The sequence below is a fragment of the Gopherus flavomarginatus genome, chromosome 17 (genome assembly GCF_025201925.1).
Source record: "Gopherus flavomarginatus isolate rGopFla2 chromosome 17, rGopFla2.mat.asm, whole genome shotgun sequence".
Classification (NCBI taxonomy): domain Eukaryota; kingdom Metazoa; phylum Chordata; order Testudines; family Testudinidae; genus Gopherus; species Gopherus flavomarginatus.
The window spans coordinates 489,089-505,128 of NC_066633.1; the positions used below are offsets into that span (position 1 = coordinate 489,089).

The 16,040-nt window shown below is 37.8% G+C and overlaps 2 protein-coding genes across 2 annotated transcripts in view; one reads left to right on the top strand and one right to left on the bottom strand.

Moving 5' to 3' along the window:
• RALGPS1 (Ral GEF with PH domain and SH3 binding motif 1) overlaps nt 1-16,040 on the bottom strand; it is a 356,681-nt gene that overhangs the window by 183,076 nt on the left and 157,565 nt on the right. The gene's annotated exons all lie outside the window — the stretch shown is intronic.
• Nucleotides 1-16,040, top strand: part of ANGPTL2 (angiopoietin like 2) — a 40,691-nt gene that overhangs the window by 12,664 nt on the left and 11,987 nt on the right. Inside the window, exon 2 of the mRNA XM_050926727.1 lies at nt 6,780-7,636. Within this exon, the coding sequence (XP_050782684.1) occupies nt 6,826-7,636 (811 nt within the window). The 5' untranslated portion in view covers nt 6,780-6,825. The remainder of the gene's footprint in view (nt 1-6,779; nt 7,637-16,040) is intronic.

Consider the following 16,040-nt stretch of genomic DNA (forward strand, 5'->3'; position numbering starts at 1 on the left):
GTCTCGGGATCGACGGCCGCGGCTCTCCCATCGACTCTGCTTCTGCCTCTCACTCTGGTGGAGTTCTGGAGTTGAAGGGGAGCGCAGCGAGGATCGATTTATCGCCTCTAGTTGAAACAAGATAAATCGATCCCTGATAGATCGATTGCTACCTGCCGATGCGGCAGGTAGTGTGGACATACCCCTTCACCGTGAAACCTTAATCATGTTATTTTAACATAGGGGCTTTTCGTGTGCAATATCTTTTTTTTTTAAGCAAACTGAAAAAAACAAATTCCAACATGTGGCATCATACTGATACCCACATGACTCATCAGCTGGGTTAGAATCTTTAGATCCACTGCACAGACATCCGCCACTTGATCTTACTAAAGAAGGATTTTAGACACACTTTGCAAGTGTATTTTTCAGATATTTGCTGACAACTAGAACAGGCCGAAACTCTGGATTTCTGGTTCACAAGAAATGTTGGCATTTTGAAATTTGTTTTTATTCCAAATCAGAATGAAACAACATTTTTGGAAATTTCTCAAAAACCAGAAAACATCAGAAAAATTGTTTTGGAAATGATTACATGTGGTGTTTCCAAAAGGAAATGTGCTCCCCAGACTAGCACCTGTTGACTAAAATGGACATTCTTGTCAATTTCATGGTTGCTTTAGTAATGTAGATTGTGAGAAACTAATCTTTTTTTCCTCAACCTACAGCAGGTCTGGGAAATATTATCACTGCCTTCATGTGTTTAGAAAAGCTGCATTTCAAACTGAGTTTTAGAAACCAATAATAAAAAATGTAAAGAAATAATTGTCTTCAGTTCTAAGACCAGAAATGGATCCAAATTTAGGGATTGTAATGCTATTGCTTTTTATTATACATGTTGACAATTAAAAATGGGTATAGAAGTGGGGAAAATTCTATTACAAAAAGTCTGGACTGCTAAGATTTTCGCTTTTAAAATAATTTTTTTCCACTGACACAAAAGTCAGAATTGTACCTTTCCACTGGATTTAAATGACTGTAGTTGTACATTTATCATAAAAATGTAAATTGGGAATATGAAATCCATTGCTTTTAATTTATTTTAAACAAAAGCACGTGTTTTAAGTGAAAATTAGGGTTATAAGGAAATGTTTTACATGTATAGCAAAACAAGATCATAATGATATGTTGGTAAAGAAAAAATCAGACTAGGCATTACATGCTGAACAAGCTCAACATTGTATATTTTTATGCAAACTAGATTACACACAAATACACAGATTCAAGTGCAATTTTTCTCAAACTTTTCAGTGCTTTCACTGTTCTCTAACCCCCATAAAAATTAGCTGAAATACCTAAGTCAGTTTGAAAAGAAAGAAATCCAGCATTTATACAATGAAAAAAAAGTTGTAATATAGATGGATATTATACGGTATTTCCTCCATTAATTCCAGTGGCATTAATGGGAGTTACCATTTGCAAAAATCAGTGCAAAAATATATTTAAAATAAAATCATAATATCATCTAAATTTGATTATCAAGAAGCTACCAATCCAACCCTTGTGAGCAGAACAACTATGCAAGTTTACCAAAATGAAGCAATATTAAGATCTACAGTATGCAAAGGATTTCCAAACAGGCTCATATTATTTTTCCTCAGAACAAAGAAAGAAAACCAAACCACGGAAATAATATGGAAGTATGTTTGATTCATTAAAATTCATTAAAATGGGCAAACCAATTTTTAAAGGAAAGTACAATAGATACCCCTTCAAAAATTCTAATGTACTTTATTACACCCTCAGTGAGGTAGCCAAGCTCACAGAAGATGAACATGTAATTTGCCATGCACCATGCTGTAATCTAAGTTTGTACTTATAAATATTTGAGTTGCATACCCTAAATATTTATTCTTATGCAATTATGTAATAAACAATTATTGACAGATTTATACACCGAGTGCATGTTATTCAAAACATAACATCCAAAATATCAACACTCATAACAGAACTGAGAAACATAGCAACCAAACACACACCTGGTATGATTTTATATATACTGTGTAGATCATGAAGTTTTTCTTCCTTTAGCCATTGTGCAGAGAACTGGAAGTATTTAGAAAAGACTGAATATTTTATGCAGTATTTAGCAATAAAGAGAGCCCTCAGACCTATGCAATGTGAAGGAGTTAGTTGATTGCATAGCTGAAAATGGAACAGTCTCAGAAAAGTTTAATGCTAGTGACCCCGATGTTAAACTCATAATGCCAAAAAGGGTGATGTCTTATAAACCCTTAGCTGTTGTGGCCACTGAGTTCTATGAAGAAAAGTGCCAAAGAGATCCACTTTGAATATCTGAGGGATTAAAATCAGTTTAAATATATCCAAAATGGCATTACTGTTGCAAAAAGTAAATAAATACTAGTAGCTAGTCTGTGCAGGAGTGTTGAAGGCAGATCCCGTTAAGGTAGTAACTTGGACTCCTCTGTAAGGAGAAATACGAAGGAAACAGGATTTTCCTTGTAAGGCCTGGTCTACACTACGTGTTTAAACTGATTTCAGCAGCGTTAAACCGATTTAACACTGTACCCGTCCACACAACAAGGCCCTTTATATCGATATAAAGGGCTCTTTAAATCGGTTTCTGTACTCCTCCCCGAGAGGAGTAGCGCTAAAATCGGTATTACCGTATTGGATTAGGGTTAGTGTGGCCGCAAATCGACAGTATTTGCCTCCGGGCAGTATCCCACAGTGCTCCACTGTGACAGCAACCTGAACTCGGATGCAGTGGCCAGGTAGACAGGAAAAGCCCCGCGAACTTTTGAATTTCATTTCCTGTTTGTCCAGCGTGCAGCTCTGATCACCACGGGTGGCGATGCAGTCCCAAATCCAAAAAGAGCTCCAGCATGGACTGTACGGGAGATATTGGATCTGACTGCTGCATGGGGAGACAAATCTGTTCTACCAGAGCTCTGTTGCAGAAGACGAAATGCCAAAGCATTTGAAAAAAATCTCCAGGCTATGATACAGAGTCCACAGCACAGTGCTGCGTGACATGTGTGACGGAAAGCCAAAGAATCAAATGGACGCTCATGGAGGGAGGGGGGGGTACCGAGGATTCCAGCTATCCCACAGTCCCCAAAATTCATTTGCATTCTTGGCTGAGCTCCCAATGCCTGTAGGGTCAAACACATTGTCCGGGGTGGTTCAGGGTCTATCTCGTCAATTTACCCCCCCCTCCCCCTCCGTGACAGAAAAGGGGAAAAAATCGTTTCTTGAGTTTTTATATGTCACCCTATGTATACTGCATGCTGCTGGAAGACACGGTGCTGCAGCAGTAAACAGTAGCATCCTCTCTCTTCCCCTCTCCAGTGGCAGACGGTACAGTGCAGTAGGACTGATAGCCGTCCTCGTCATGAGCCCATGAGTGCTCCTGGCTGGCCTCAGGTGAGGCCGGCCGGGTTGGCTGGGTAAAAATAGGAATGATTCCCGGTCATTCCCAGTAGATGGTACAGAACAGCTGGTAACCGTCCTCATCATAGCAACTGGGGGCTGAGCTCCATCAGCCCCCTCCCTTTCATGTCTAAAGAAAAGATTCTGTACTGCCTGTACTATCTAGCAGCGGGATGCTGGGCTCCTCTCCCCCACATCACTTAATGTCCTGCCTGGACTATCATAGCAGCTGGAGGCTGCCTCCCCCTCATTTTATCTCACTAACAAGTCAGTGTTTCTTATTCCTGCATTCTTTATTACTTCATCACACAAATGGGAGGGACACTGCCACAGTAGCCCAGGAAGGTTGGAGGAGGAGGGAAGCAACGGGTGGGGTTGTTGCAGGGGCACCCCCCGTGAATGGCATGCAGCTCCTCATTTCTGCGGGATCTGACACAGACCGGCTGTGCTCTCTCGTTCTCTGGTACACTGGTTCTCTAGTACACTGGTCCCATATTCTAGGCAGGACTGACTCTATTTTTAGATAAACCATAAAGGAGGGATTGACTCGGGGAGTCATTCCCATTTTTGTCTTTGCGCCCCCAGCCGACCTCAGCCAGGGGCACCCATGACAGCAGCAGACGGTACAGAATGACAGGTAAAAAGTCATCTCATTGCCAATTTACAATGGCACAGCAGACGGTACAGAACGACTGATAACCATCTCTGCTATCATGCAAAGGCAAATGAATGCTGCTGTGTAGTGCTGCAGTATCGCCTCTGTCAGCGGCATCCAGTACACATAACGGTGACAGTGACAAAAGGCAAAACAGGCTCCATGGTTGCCATGCTATGGCGTCTGCCAGGGCAATCCCGGGAAAGCAACGGCAGACAATCATTTCACACCCTTTTTCCCTGAGGAAGGAATGACTGACAACATTTACCCAGAACACCCGCGACAATAATTTTTGCCCCATCAGGCACTGGGATCTCAATCCAGAATTCCAAGGAGCGGAGGAGACTGCAGGAACTATGGGATAGCTACAGAATAGCTACCCACAGTGCAACACTCCAGAAATTGATGCTAGCCTCGGACCATGGACGCACACCGCCGAATTAATGTGCTTAGTGTGGCCGCGTGCACTCAACTTTATACAATGTTTTACAAAACCACTTTATATAAAATCGGAATAATCCCGTAGTGTAGACATACCCTAAGAGTCACATTAGACACTTCAGTTGTAAAGCAGGTCAAATCAATGAGAAAGAGAAATTCCTTCTGCTGAAATTGTGTGATTTTAATGTATACAATGTTTTGGTGTCAAAGTTCCTCATTTATTAATGTGCAGAGTATGTAAATTGTGTAGGAAGATTTTCAGGGTTGACTGATGTATTCAAAACGTTCTATCCTGAGATCTAATGTTACTAATCAAGGTAAAAAAAACAAACCTAAAAATTGCAAGAACTCCATCAAAGCCATACCTCCAGCAAATGTAAGCAATATAAAACAGATTTATATGCTCCTTTTAGTTGTTAAAATATTGTTAAACAACTTTATATTTAATACAGAGCTGTCAATCACAGTTAACAGAAGTAATTAACACAAAACAAATTAACTATATTAAAAATAGTATCAATTAATTGCAGTTTTAATCACACTGTTAAACAATAATACAATACCAATTTAAATGTATTATAAATATTTTTGATGTTTTTCTACATTTTCAAATATATTGATTTCAGTTACAACACAGAATACAAAGTGTACACTGTTCACTTTATATTATTTTTTATTACAAATATTTGCCCTGTAAAAAGATAAACAAAAGAAACAGTATTTTTCAATTCATCTCCTACAAGTACTGTAGTGCACTCTTCTGACTGGGAAAGTACAACTTAAAAATGTACAATTATTATTACTTTAGAGCCTACAAGTCGAAGTACGAAGGAATGTACAAATGTTTAACATACCTGGCACGTAAATACCTTGCAACTCCAGGTACAATAGTGCCATGCAAATGCCAGTTCTCACTTTCAGGTGACATAAGAAGCAGGCAGCATTATTGTCCGTAAATGTAAACAAACTTGTTTCTCTTAGCAATTGGCTGAACAAGAAGTAGGACTGAGTGGACTTGTAGGCTCTAAAGTTTTGCATTGTTTTGTTTGAGTGCAGCTATGTAACAAAAAAAAATCTACATTTGTAAATTACACTTTCACAATAGACTGCACTACAGTACTTGTATGATGTGAACTGAAAAATACCATTTCTTTTGTTTATCATTTTTACAGTGCAAATATTTGTAATCAAAATAATATAAAGTAAGCACTGTACACCTTGTATTCCGTGTTGTAATAGAAATCAGTTTATTTGAAATGTAGAAAAACATCCAAAAATATTTAATACATTTCAATTGGTATTCTATTTAACAGTGCGATTAATCATTATTAATTTTTTTAATCACAGTTATTTTTTGAGTTAATCGCATGAGTTAACTGTGATTAATTGACAGCCCTAAAAAAAAATAATTCTACATTTAAAAAGTTGCACTTTTACAAAAAGAGAGTGCACTACAGTACTTGTATTAGGTGCATTGAAAAATACTATTTTTTTTTAATCTTTTTACAGGGAAAATATTTGTAATAAAAATAATAATATAAAGTGAGCACTGTACACTTTGTATTCTGTGTTGTAACTGAAATCAATATATTTGAAAATGTAGAAAAACATCCAAAATATTTACAATGAATTTAAATTGGTATTCCATTATTGTTTAATAGTGTGATTAAAATTGCAATTAACTGCAATTATTTTTTTAAATCTTGCGATTAATTGCGATTTTTTTAACAGTTTGACAGCCCTAATCTAGTGCATTTTAGAAACTGTAACAGCACAGGATCAGCTACATTCAGTTCACATTTTAAGGTTATCTTTGCAAGTGTAAGGGATGAAAACTTAATTTTTATTTAAATGAATTTCTGAGAAACTGATAGCACTGTCCTGGAAATATGGACTTACTTTTTACTAATTCAATTCCTTAAGGTGAGTGGTGAGAAATTATAGCAATGTTTCACAATTTATTAACCAATGATCTGGTAACAGGATGCCAGTAAGTTATAACTTGTCTCCATGAAGCTCAGTAGCCTCTCTATCACTTTATCATCTTAATCTGGTGGAAGCTCTTACCAGACATGAAAAGTGTACCATATTTGTTGGCATGAAAATATGTATATTTTCATATCATCACTTACCACCTGAAGAGAATTTTTTAAGACTTCCCAATAAACACAGTAGTTGTTAATCTTCTTATTCACATTCATTCATTTTCTATTTATTACTAAATAACTTCTTTATTTTTATTTTTAAACAGATTTTAGAAGTTCATTTGTAGAAGAAAAAGTATCCAAAAATAAAGAATGATGAAGGCAGCAAGATTAACTTGTTTATTACTAATTGCAGTCATGGGAGCGACTGCTAGCAAGACACAGGAATTTGAAAGCAGTGATGAGGGCACAGAGCAAGAATTCATTTACATGAACAGGTATAAGCGGTCCAGTGACACACAGGACAAATGCACTTATACCTTTATTGTACCTCAGCAGAAAGTGACAGGTGCCATTTGTGTTAATTCAAAGGAGCCAGAGGTTCTTCTTGAAAACCGGGTAAATAAACAAGAATTAGAGCTGCTTAACAATGAACTTCTAAAGCAAAAGAGACAAATAGAAACTCTTCAGCAACTGGTGGAGGTGGATGGTGGGATTGTTAATGAGGTTAAACTTTTACGAAAAGAAAGTCGGAATATGAACTCTCGTGTCACGCAACTTTATATGCAGCTGCTACATGAAATTATTCGAAAACGGGACAATGCATTAGAACTTTCCCAGCTTGAAAATAAGATATTGAACCAAACTGCCGATATGTTGCAACTTGCAAACAAATACAAGGACCTAGAGTACAAATATCAACATTTGGTGACAATCGCCAATAACCAGTCTATAATTATTGCACAACTAGAAGAACATTGTCAAAGAATGCCATCTATTAAGCCAATACCCCATCCTCCCCAACCACCTAACAGAATGTATCAGCCTCCTACTTACAATCGCATTATTAACCAAATAGCTACCAATGAGATTCAAAGTGATCAGAATTTAAAGGTTCTACCACCTAATCTACCAACCATGCCACCAGTTATTAGCAGTCCAACTTCAACTGATAAACCATCTGGTAAGTTATTTTATTGGCATATCTAAATGATATCTATGTTAATATGCAAAAAAACCAACAAGGAGTCCGCTGGCACCTTAAAGACTAACAGATTTATTTGGGCATAAGCTTTCGTGCATCTGAAGTGAGGTTTTTTACCCATGAAAGCTTATGCTCAAATAAATCTGTTAGTCTTTAAGGTGCCAGCGGACTCCTCGTTGTTTTTGTGGATACAGACTAACATGGCTACCCCCTGATACTTGACATATATGTTAATATGCAATGACTAATAGCACATTTTCCACAGGTGGAGATATCATACTTAGGTCTCAAAGATGCAGACAGAGGTAAGTAGCATGTAACATATTTAGCAAGTGAAAATGCAAAAGTTTGAGAGTGAATTGGTTCAGATGAGACTGAAGTTATGTTGCTGGACTGGGTGCACCTGCTAGGAGAACTGGCAGAGGTACTATGAGTCCTTCCATTAAGGGAATTTGTCTGTCTTTTGTTACTGCCTTCCCAACCTCGGAGTCTGCCTCAACTTGTAGTTTTGCAAACATTAGGTAGTGGCAGTGCCCCATGGTTCTTTAATATTTATGCTTGACCAGGAGATTCCATCCTCTTTTTTCAAATACAGAAATCCTGCGGCAGTAAGCAACATTTTGTCCCCCTGAGACTGAATTGTTGCAATACTCTCTACACAAGATCATTCAAAAACCAGCTACTTCAGCAGATGAATTTTAAGGGTGTTTCTCACAGGGAGCGCACTACTTTGTGTGTTGTGAGCTCCACTGGCTCTTAGTTTGTTTTGGGTTCAATTTAATATATTTACTGTGATGTAAAAAACCTTAAATAGGCTGGGTCCAGGATACCTCGGATACCATCTGTCTGCCATGCAATATCAATGTAGTTGAGATAATGTGAGGTGTCCAAGCTAACACCTGCTTTATTGCAGGGGTGCTGTTGGCAAGGCCTTTATATTCACAAGTCCTAGACTGCAGACTTTGCTTCCAACTTTGGCTTGCAACAGCTTGAATTTGCTGACCTTCAGTTCATGTTGCAAAGCTCATTTTTCCTCTCAAGCTTTTTATCAAGGAGGAAAAGGGGAAAGGATGAATAGTTGGGTGTATGAGTGGGAGAGTTTTCTAAGGAATTGTGCTTTGGGGTGTGGGGGGTATTATATTTCTTAGTCCTTGGTCTGCAATGTTGCTCTAACGTTACATTATATGTACATATGCCCAAAGAAAAGGATGGGAACATTTTAAAAACTGAAATCCATCAATTAACAAACAATGAAAGGCTCTCTCTGTCCTGGATATACCTGGCCAGTTGGGGCTTGATCCAAAGCTCATAAAGGACTTCCAGTGAATCAAATGGACTTTGGATCTGGCCTGTTAAACACCTGTTCAACACAAACTTTGCTTTTCTGCTGCTATTATGTTAGCACTCTAGTAATATAAAGTGGCAATAGGTCACTTCACTTCAAATACTATTTTTATGGTTTCAATTTTTTCCATTATAAACTCCTCATTTCCATGGTTTATAACTGTGCCATAAACCTCAGCTCCAGGCTAAAACATGACGTACAAGGTATTAACCTGTGAGCAATCAAAAAAAGGAAAACAGCTAAAACATTGTTTTCAAATTATAGTAGTAGGGGGGAAGTCAGTTTCTGAAACTTTGGCCTCATACTGTTTCTCAGATTGTTCCATGTATCTCAGCTTCTAAGAGAAAGAATAAGCTGAGGACGACATATCCACTTTAACTGTTGTACTTCCAAATTTTTTACATTTAGGTCAAAATTAGAGTTATGTAGAGAGGTTTTCATTTTAGTGCACCAAGATTATTGTTAATTCTATTAAAATAAATACAATTTAAAATACAAGTGATATAATTTTAAAATACAAGCGATATAATAAAACCCAGAAGCCTTACCAAAGTCAGAAAAATAAGTAAATAACTAACCTAAACCAACAATCAAATTAAAGAACACAAAAACTAGACCCTAACACCTCTTACAAAAGCCAGCCCTTATCAAATGCTTACTTCCCCAAAAGCATAGTTTATGAGATGGCCTTGTAATGTTTTGTTAAATACCAACAGCATAACCAGTTTTGTACAAGTCACAAATGAAGATTACGGGCAGGGAAGCTATTTCAGAAGGGCCTAAGGGATTTAGGAGCACAAGTCCCATTGGCTATCAATAGGGCTTGTGCTCCGAAATCCCCTAGGTGTTTTTGAAAATCTTCCTCTTGATCTCTACTTCAGGAAGCTCAGTTTAAACCCCTGAACTCTTAATGGGTCAAAAGGTGTTTCCCCCTTGCCATTTTTAATTTACAATCATAAATTGGAGCAATGTCAAATGTTATCAAAAGTCTTGCATCTGAATTTTTACTGTCCCTCAGGACAGAGCTCTGTTTCTCTGTAATCCTTGCACAGTGCCTAGACAACTGAGTGGGAACAGTATGCTCCTTTTATGACATTTAACTCTCTAGCCCTTGCTAATGACACTGCTACATATTCAGGGCTAAACTATGGCTTTTCCATAAGCCCTGAGCAAGAGGTAGCACACAGCTCTGCTACCTCAGGCAGAGATCAGTAACTAGCAACTGAGAGCAGTAACAGGGAGAGTGAGTTCAGTGGTTTGAGCATTGACCTGCTAAACCCAGGGTTGTGAGTTCAATCCTTGAAGGGGCCATTTAGGGATCTGGGGCAAAAATCTGTCTGGGGATTGGTCCTGCTTTAAGCAGGGGGTTGGACTACATGACCTCCTGAGGTCCCTTACAACCCTGAAATTCTAAGATTGCTAACTAGATTCTGACAAAGTTAAAGTCTGGTACCCAGTAAATAATAGACCTTTGTTCTCCTCTTGCTCCAGTCATAAATCCTTAAGTCAATTGAAAGCCTCCAGACAGTTACATTTTCATAAGTTATTATTGATTTCGGGTGCCTTGGTTTTTGGTCACTCAAGTTGAGACATATAAAAGGGGCTTGATCTTCCATGCATGGGTGCTCAGCACTTTCTTTAAAAAAGTGAGGCCCCTCTTAAGTGTCTAAAGTTGGGTAGCCAAAAACTGTGGTATAAGTAACAAAGGTAGGTGCATATTACATGCATTCCATAAATCTTTCCAACATTTGCTGGATGGTCTTGTCAAACTTCTCAAATTATCAGGTACTCTCCAGATTAAACTGACTTTTATTTATTTTAGGAAATAATTGGCCCAAATATGGCAAAGAGTCTTTTTAAAATTTACTTCTAACAACATTTTACTACACATCAGATATTCTTGAAGTCTACTCAAAGGTGAATGACACTAATAACTGTGAAGTGTAGTTGTAGCTGTGTTGGTCCCAGGATATTAGAGACACAAAGTGGCTGAGGTAATATCTTTTATTGGCCAACCTTTTCTCCGTCAGCAAAAGAAGTTGGTTCAATAAAACATATTACCTCATCCACCTTGTCTCACAGCTAGTATACACTTCACCAGAAAAATATCATACTAAAATTCTATGGGGAAAATCAGTATTGGTTCATTACCCACTTATCTTTTTGTGCAACTACTTGGGGACAGTCCTTTTAAAGAGAGAATCTGGCATTTAGACCTCAAAATATCACACACCACAGGGGAAGACTCCTGCAACAAGGAAAGTCTTCAGCAGCTTCGCGGTACCAGACCTTTTCCCTTACAACAGGGAGCTGCTGGATTCTTTTGCTCCTGCAGGGAAAGACTATGGCAGCGGGGAAAGGCTCTGACAGCTCCTCACTGCCAAGCCTTTTCCGGTTGCCTGCTGCCACTAGAGCCTCTCATTGACACATGCAGCTACACACCGCAATGTTGCACAGTCTGCTTTTCACTGTAGCATGTAGCTACACATACCTTACACAGTGCCACAAGTGGTGTGCAGCGTACACATAGCCCTAGGAAACAGTATAGCAGGGAAAGGCCTTATAGTTCCATTTCTCCAGGAAATTAGAAAAAACTGTTCAGCACAAGGGAGTGCGAACACCAGATCTGATATCCATATTAGTACAAAAACTTAATGACCAGCTGTGCTATATATATAGCCAGCTAGTATTTACATCCTTCTGGCTACACTAGTGTATTCTCTATCTATGAAGATGATGCACTCCTCACTGAAAAAAATTCAAAATCAAGATCTCAGGTCATTGTGAATTCTGGCATTCGGTAATCCACAATGATTTGCTTAGGAAAAGATGTATAACTCTGAAATTGGCTAACTTTGTCTCATCTCTTACAATTATATCATTAACCTCTATCCAGTTGTTGCCTTCTATTTGCAAGTGAGAATGATAATGTGTTGAATCAGACATGAACTAGAATAGTAACAGGCAACATAGCAGACTTGGAAAAGGATACCATCTTTCACAAAATTCAAGTAAGATTCTTGAGTGTCAGGCACAATAAATCTAGCTGGAGAATATGCACATCTGTGTAGATGCCTCTCTAGATTACTGAATTACTGAGTAGGATGTCTGATGCAAGCATATTCACTATAGAAATGGTGCTGTACTAACATTAAACCAGGGAAACCTATAATAGAATTTCAGGTACTAAAATGATGTACAAAAAAAAGGGAAAGCTTAACTAATAAATACACTCCTCAGAGACCATGACAAATGACTATAGACAGGATAAAAATAACATATTAGTTCAAAAACTCCTACTTGTGAAAGGAGTTATTGATTAAGAAATTCCAGCTAAGACTTACACTCAGATACAACTACCTTCTAGAAATTTGTGCAATTCATTTGCCTTTATTTCCACTTGGCTCAAGGAACAAGCACATTGTTGATGCTTAGAACATTTTCAATCCTAGCTTCCAATTCTCCCAAGAGATTACTGGACATTGTTAAAGACAGACAAGATACAGACCAGTATGCATGAAGATTTGTGTTATGTGACAACAGGGCAGAAGACTACAAAGTAGAAATAGATATATATATCATATAATTACTTTTCTTAGTTAAAAGTTGTAAGACTAAAGTGCCCTTGTTCAATGGAAACTGTTCTTAATAGGGAAAGGTAAAGCTGGCAAAGGGAAAGCTACAAATTCTATAATATACATTTTCAGATTTCGGAGATTCTCTCTTTTATCAGCAAAAGAAAAGGGAGCCGGGGGCAGCAAAGGATTCATCATACTGTGTAAGACACAAATCAGTTGCCAAGTCTTGGCTAGAGTTAAAATAAATTAGGGCACATAATTAAAGTCTCAATGAATTAAAATCGTCTGAGTTCTGTCCAAATGAATTGGCAGGGGTTGTCAGTTCTAAAGGGAAAGAAAGTTGCCAGTATGAGCTAGGAAAATTTAGAAGAAATGGTACAGTTAGACAGCTCACTATTCCTTCCCTTCAGTTTTTACATGATAGACAAATAGATCACTTCCCTGGGAAAGGTTTTTCTGATTGGCACAACTTTGATTTCCAAGTTGAATTCTGAAAGTGAAATAAGACTAGAGGAACTCTTCTATCCACTTTATATAACATGATTTCCCAGCCTAGAACCTAGATTCCACCTCCTAAAGCATCCTTTTCAGTGTTACCTCAGAATTCAAACTGGAACACAAAAGCGAACCATATTAACTTATGCTCTGTATTATTAATTAATACTTCGATCTTAATTAAATTACATATTTTCTGAAATAATTAACTAATGTGACAAAGTCTGTCTGTTTAATTTCTTTCCAAGTATGCTCTGTAGGATATGATATTGACACCTTATAGGTAAGATCATATTAAATCACTCATGATAATATGGGGTGTCTAAATTCTATTAACATAGGCTCCTTTTAAAAAAGTACTGAATTCTTAAAAACAAAAATCCAAACATTTTCTGTTAGTTCTCAAGGCTCCCTGGTTTGGGATATTCAGTGACTGTTTCTTGCCAAATGACCCAGGAAAATCTTAATCTTTGAATAATTAGCATAACCTTTAAATGTTTCCAAAATGGTAAAATACAAATAAACTCAGTTTCTAAAAATTACATGGTTTGGGGAATTGGTAACAGAGACATAATTTTTCATCTCTACCTCACCTCCTTCAATATAGGTCAAGGGCCCAATTTTCCACCTTCAGTATATGAGTAACTCTGAAGGACATCAGTGGGCCTCAAATTACCAGTGATCAAAAGTGGTCATTGTTTAGTAACTGTTCAATGGTCTCTATGAAACATAAATTGATAGTTTGTTCATTAGGAATTAGACTGAGGAGTGCCTTTCCAGGCATCCTGTGTGAGGCAATGTTATCAACTGAGTAAACAGGTCAACTAGGTTGGGAGTCAGGAGACCCTGGCTCCCCTTCCTAGATCTATTGCTGACTTGCTATGTGACTTTAGTCAAGTCACTTTACCTCTCTGCACCTCAGTATACCCTTCTGAAAAACAGGAATAATGATACCCTCCATTTGTATAGCATGCTGAGATATCTGGACAAAAAGTGCTGTATAAGAGATAAGTATGGGCATATTATATATTAACAAATAGACCAATGACTAGATGCTACGGATATTGATCTGTCTTTTAACATTAGCAGTAGCCCCCTCCTCCTAAGTGCTGGGGAAGCTTGCGCTATGGTTGCCGTGCTCTACCTGTACTGTGGATAAACAGTAGACTTCAGTCTGCATGGTGGTCAATCCAGTAATTGTCATTAGTATTTTTTAAAGAATTAAATTTTATATCTGAATAATTACACAGCTCCTGAGTTGAATCAAAAATATGTCCAGCTTCCAAAAGCCACAAACAAGCAAGGCAGTACAGACCACACACAGAAAATGTTTCCTTTGCTCCACATGAAACTTTATTATGACTGATGTGTATCCACATCTGTCCCATTCAAAATTAATATACCCAGGCATGTGAACTGGAGAGGCTTATGAGTGTGAGGAAAATCCCACCAATTATCTATTGATTCTATCAATCATGCCGAAATAATTAGTATGTGCAGGAGAGAGTTGTCAGATCTCTAGGGCAGGGACTGTCTTTCTGTTCTGTTTGTACAGCGCCTAGCACAACCAGACCCTGCTCCTTGACTATGTTACAAATAAATAATAATAATATTACTCTGACTATGACATAATAAAGCAATCACTATTTTAGAATGTATTGCTAATATTTTGAAAGCTCTTCAGAAACATGGCTTTACTATGCCAAAATGAGATTAAAAATGTAAGATGAGCATTTTTCTATATTCATATAACTGAGAAATATGGTTTCTATAAAAAAAACTGTCAGATTTAAAACAGATATAGAGGCATTATCCCTTTCTGGTTTCAGTACTATGTCATAAATATAATAGGAACATTTGAAGTTCTGGATTGTATTTCAACAGATACATTATGGTCTATTTTTAGTGCCTAAGAAATCCCAAGAGAGGATAAAAATCAATGTATGCATAATGAACAGCACTGGCAGAATGTATCACAAAAACAACATAAAGATATTGCTGTATCATACAATGAAGCACTTCTAGAGAAAGAATGCTCATAAATCCCAGTCTAAAAATGTACAAACATCTCTGGAGTGCTATAATTTGAAAGACATGAGTTTTATCATGAACAAATTAATTTGTGTGGATAGGATTAGGGTCACATGCTTTCATTCACGCATTTGCCAAAATGTGTTACTTTATTATAAAGCATTTTGCTGAAAATTGCCCATGAAGATTTTGCTGTCTGGTTCTATGTGAAAATTAAAATTAAAATCATTGAGATATTCTGTTTTAATTCCCGAAAGAGTGATTTGTCATTGTAAATATAAATTCATGAAACAAAGTTATCATCTGTACTTGTTTTCCATTCACAGTCATAAATGTCAGCAGCTAAATAGGACCAATTTTCTCGATCCACAGCATATGCAGCAAATAGACAACAATGGAAAATTATACAGCAAATAAGACAGCAGTCAATGAACCAGCTGGTACCATGCCACACAATGACTAAGCCAAATATTATAACATCATTTTTAATTTACTGCTCATTTATATAAAAATGCAAGTATCTAGGCATTCTGATGCTCAGGATTGTAATGCCTAATTGAATTAGGAGCCTAAGTCTCATTTTCAGGCACATGGGAACTACAATCCTATTTACTGTCACTGGGATTTTGGCTCCTAAGGTTTTGACTACACTGCAGTTAAACACCTGTGGCTGCCCCATGTCAGCTGAATTGGGCTCATGGGCTACTTAATTGTAGTGTAAATGTTCAGCCTTCGGCTGGAACCCAAGCTCTGGGATCTGCCCCCTTTGCTGGATCAGCTGCCAGTGATCGATCCGGCGGGGGTTGATTTATCACGTCTAGACACGATAAATCGACCCGAGTGCTCTCCCATCAACTCCTGTACTCCACCGTCGTGAGAGGCGTAGGCGGAGTCAAGGGGGGAGCAGCAGCAGTTGACTCACAGCGATGAAGAC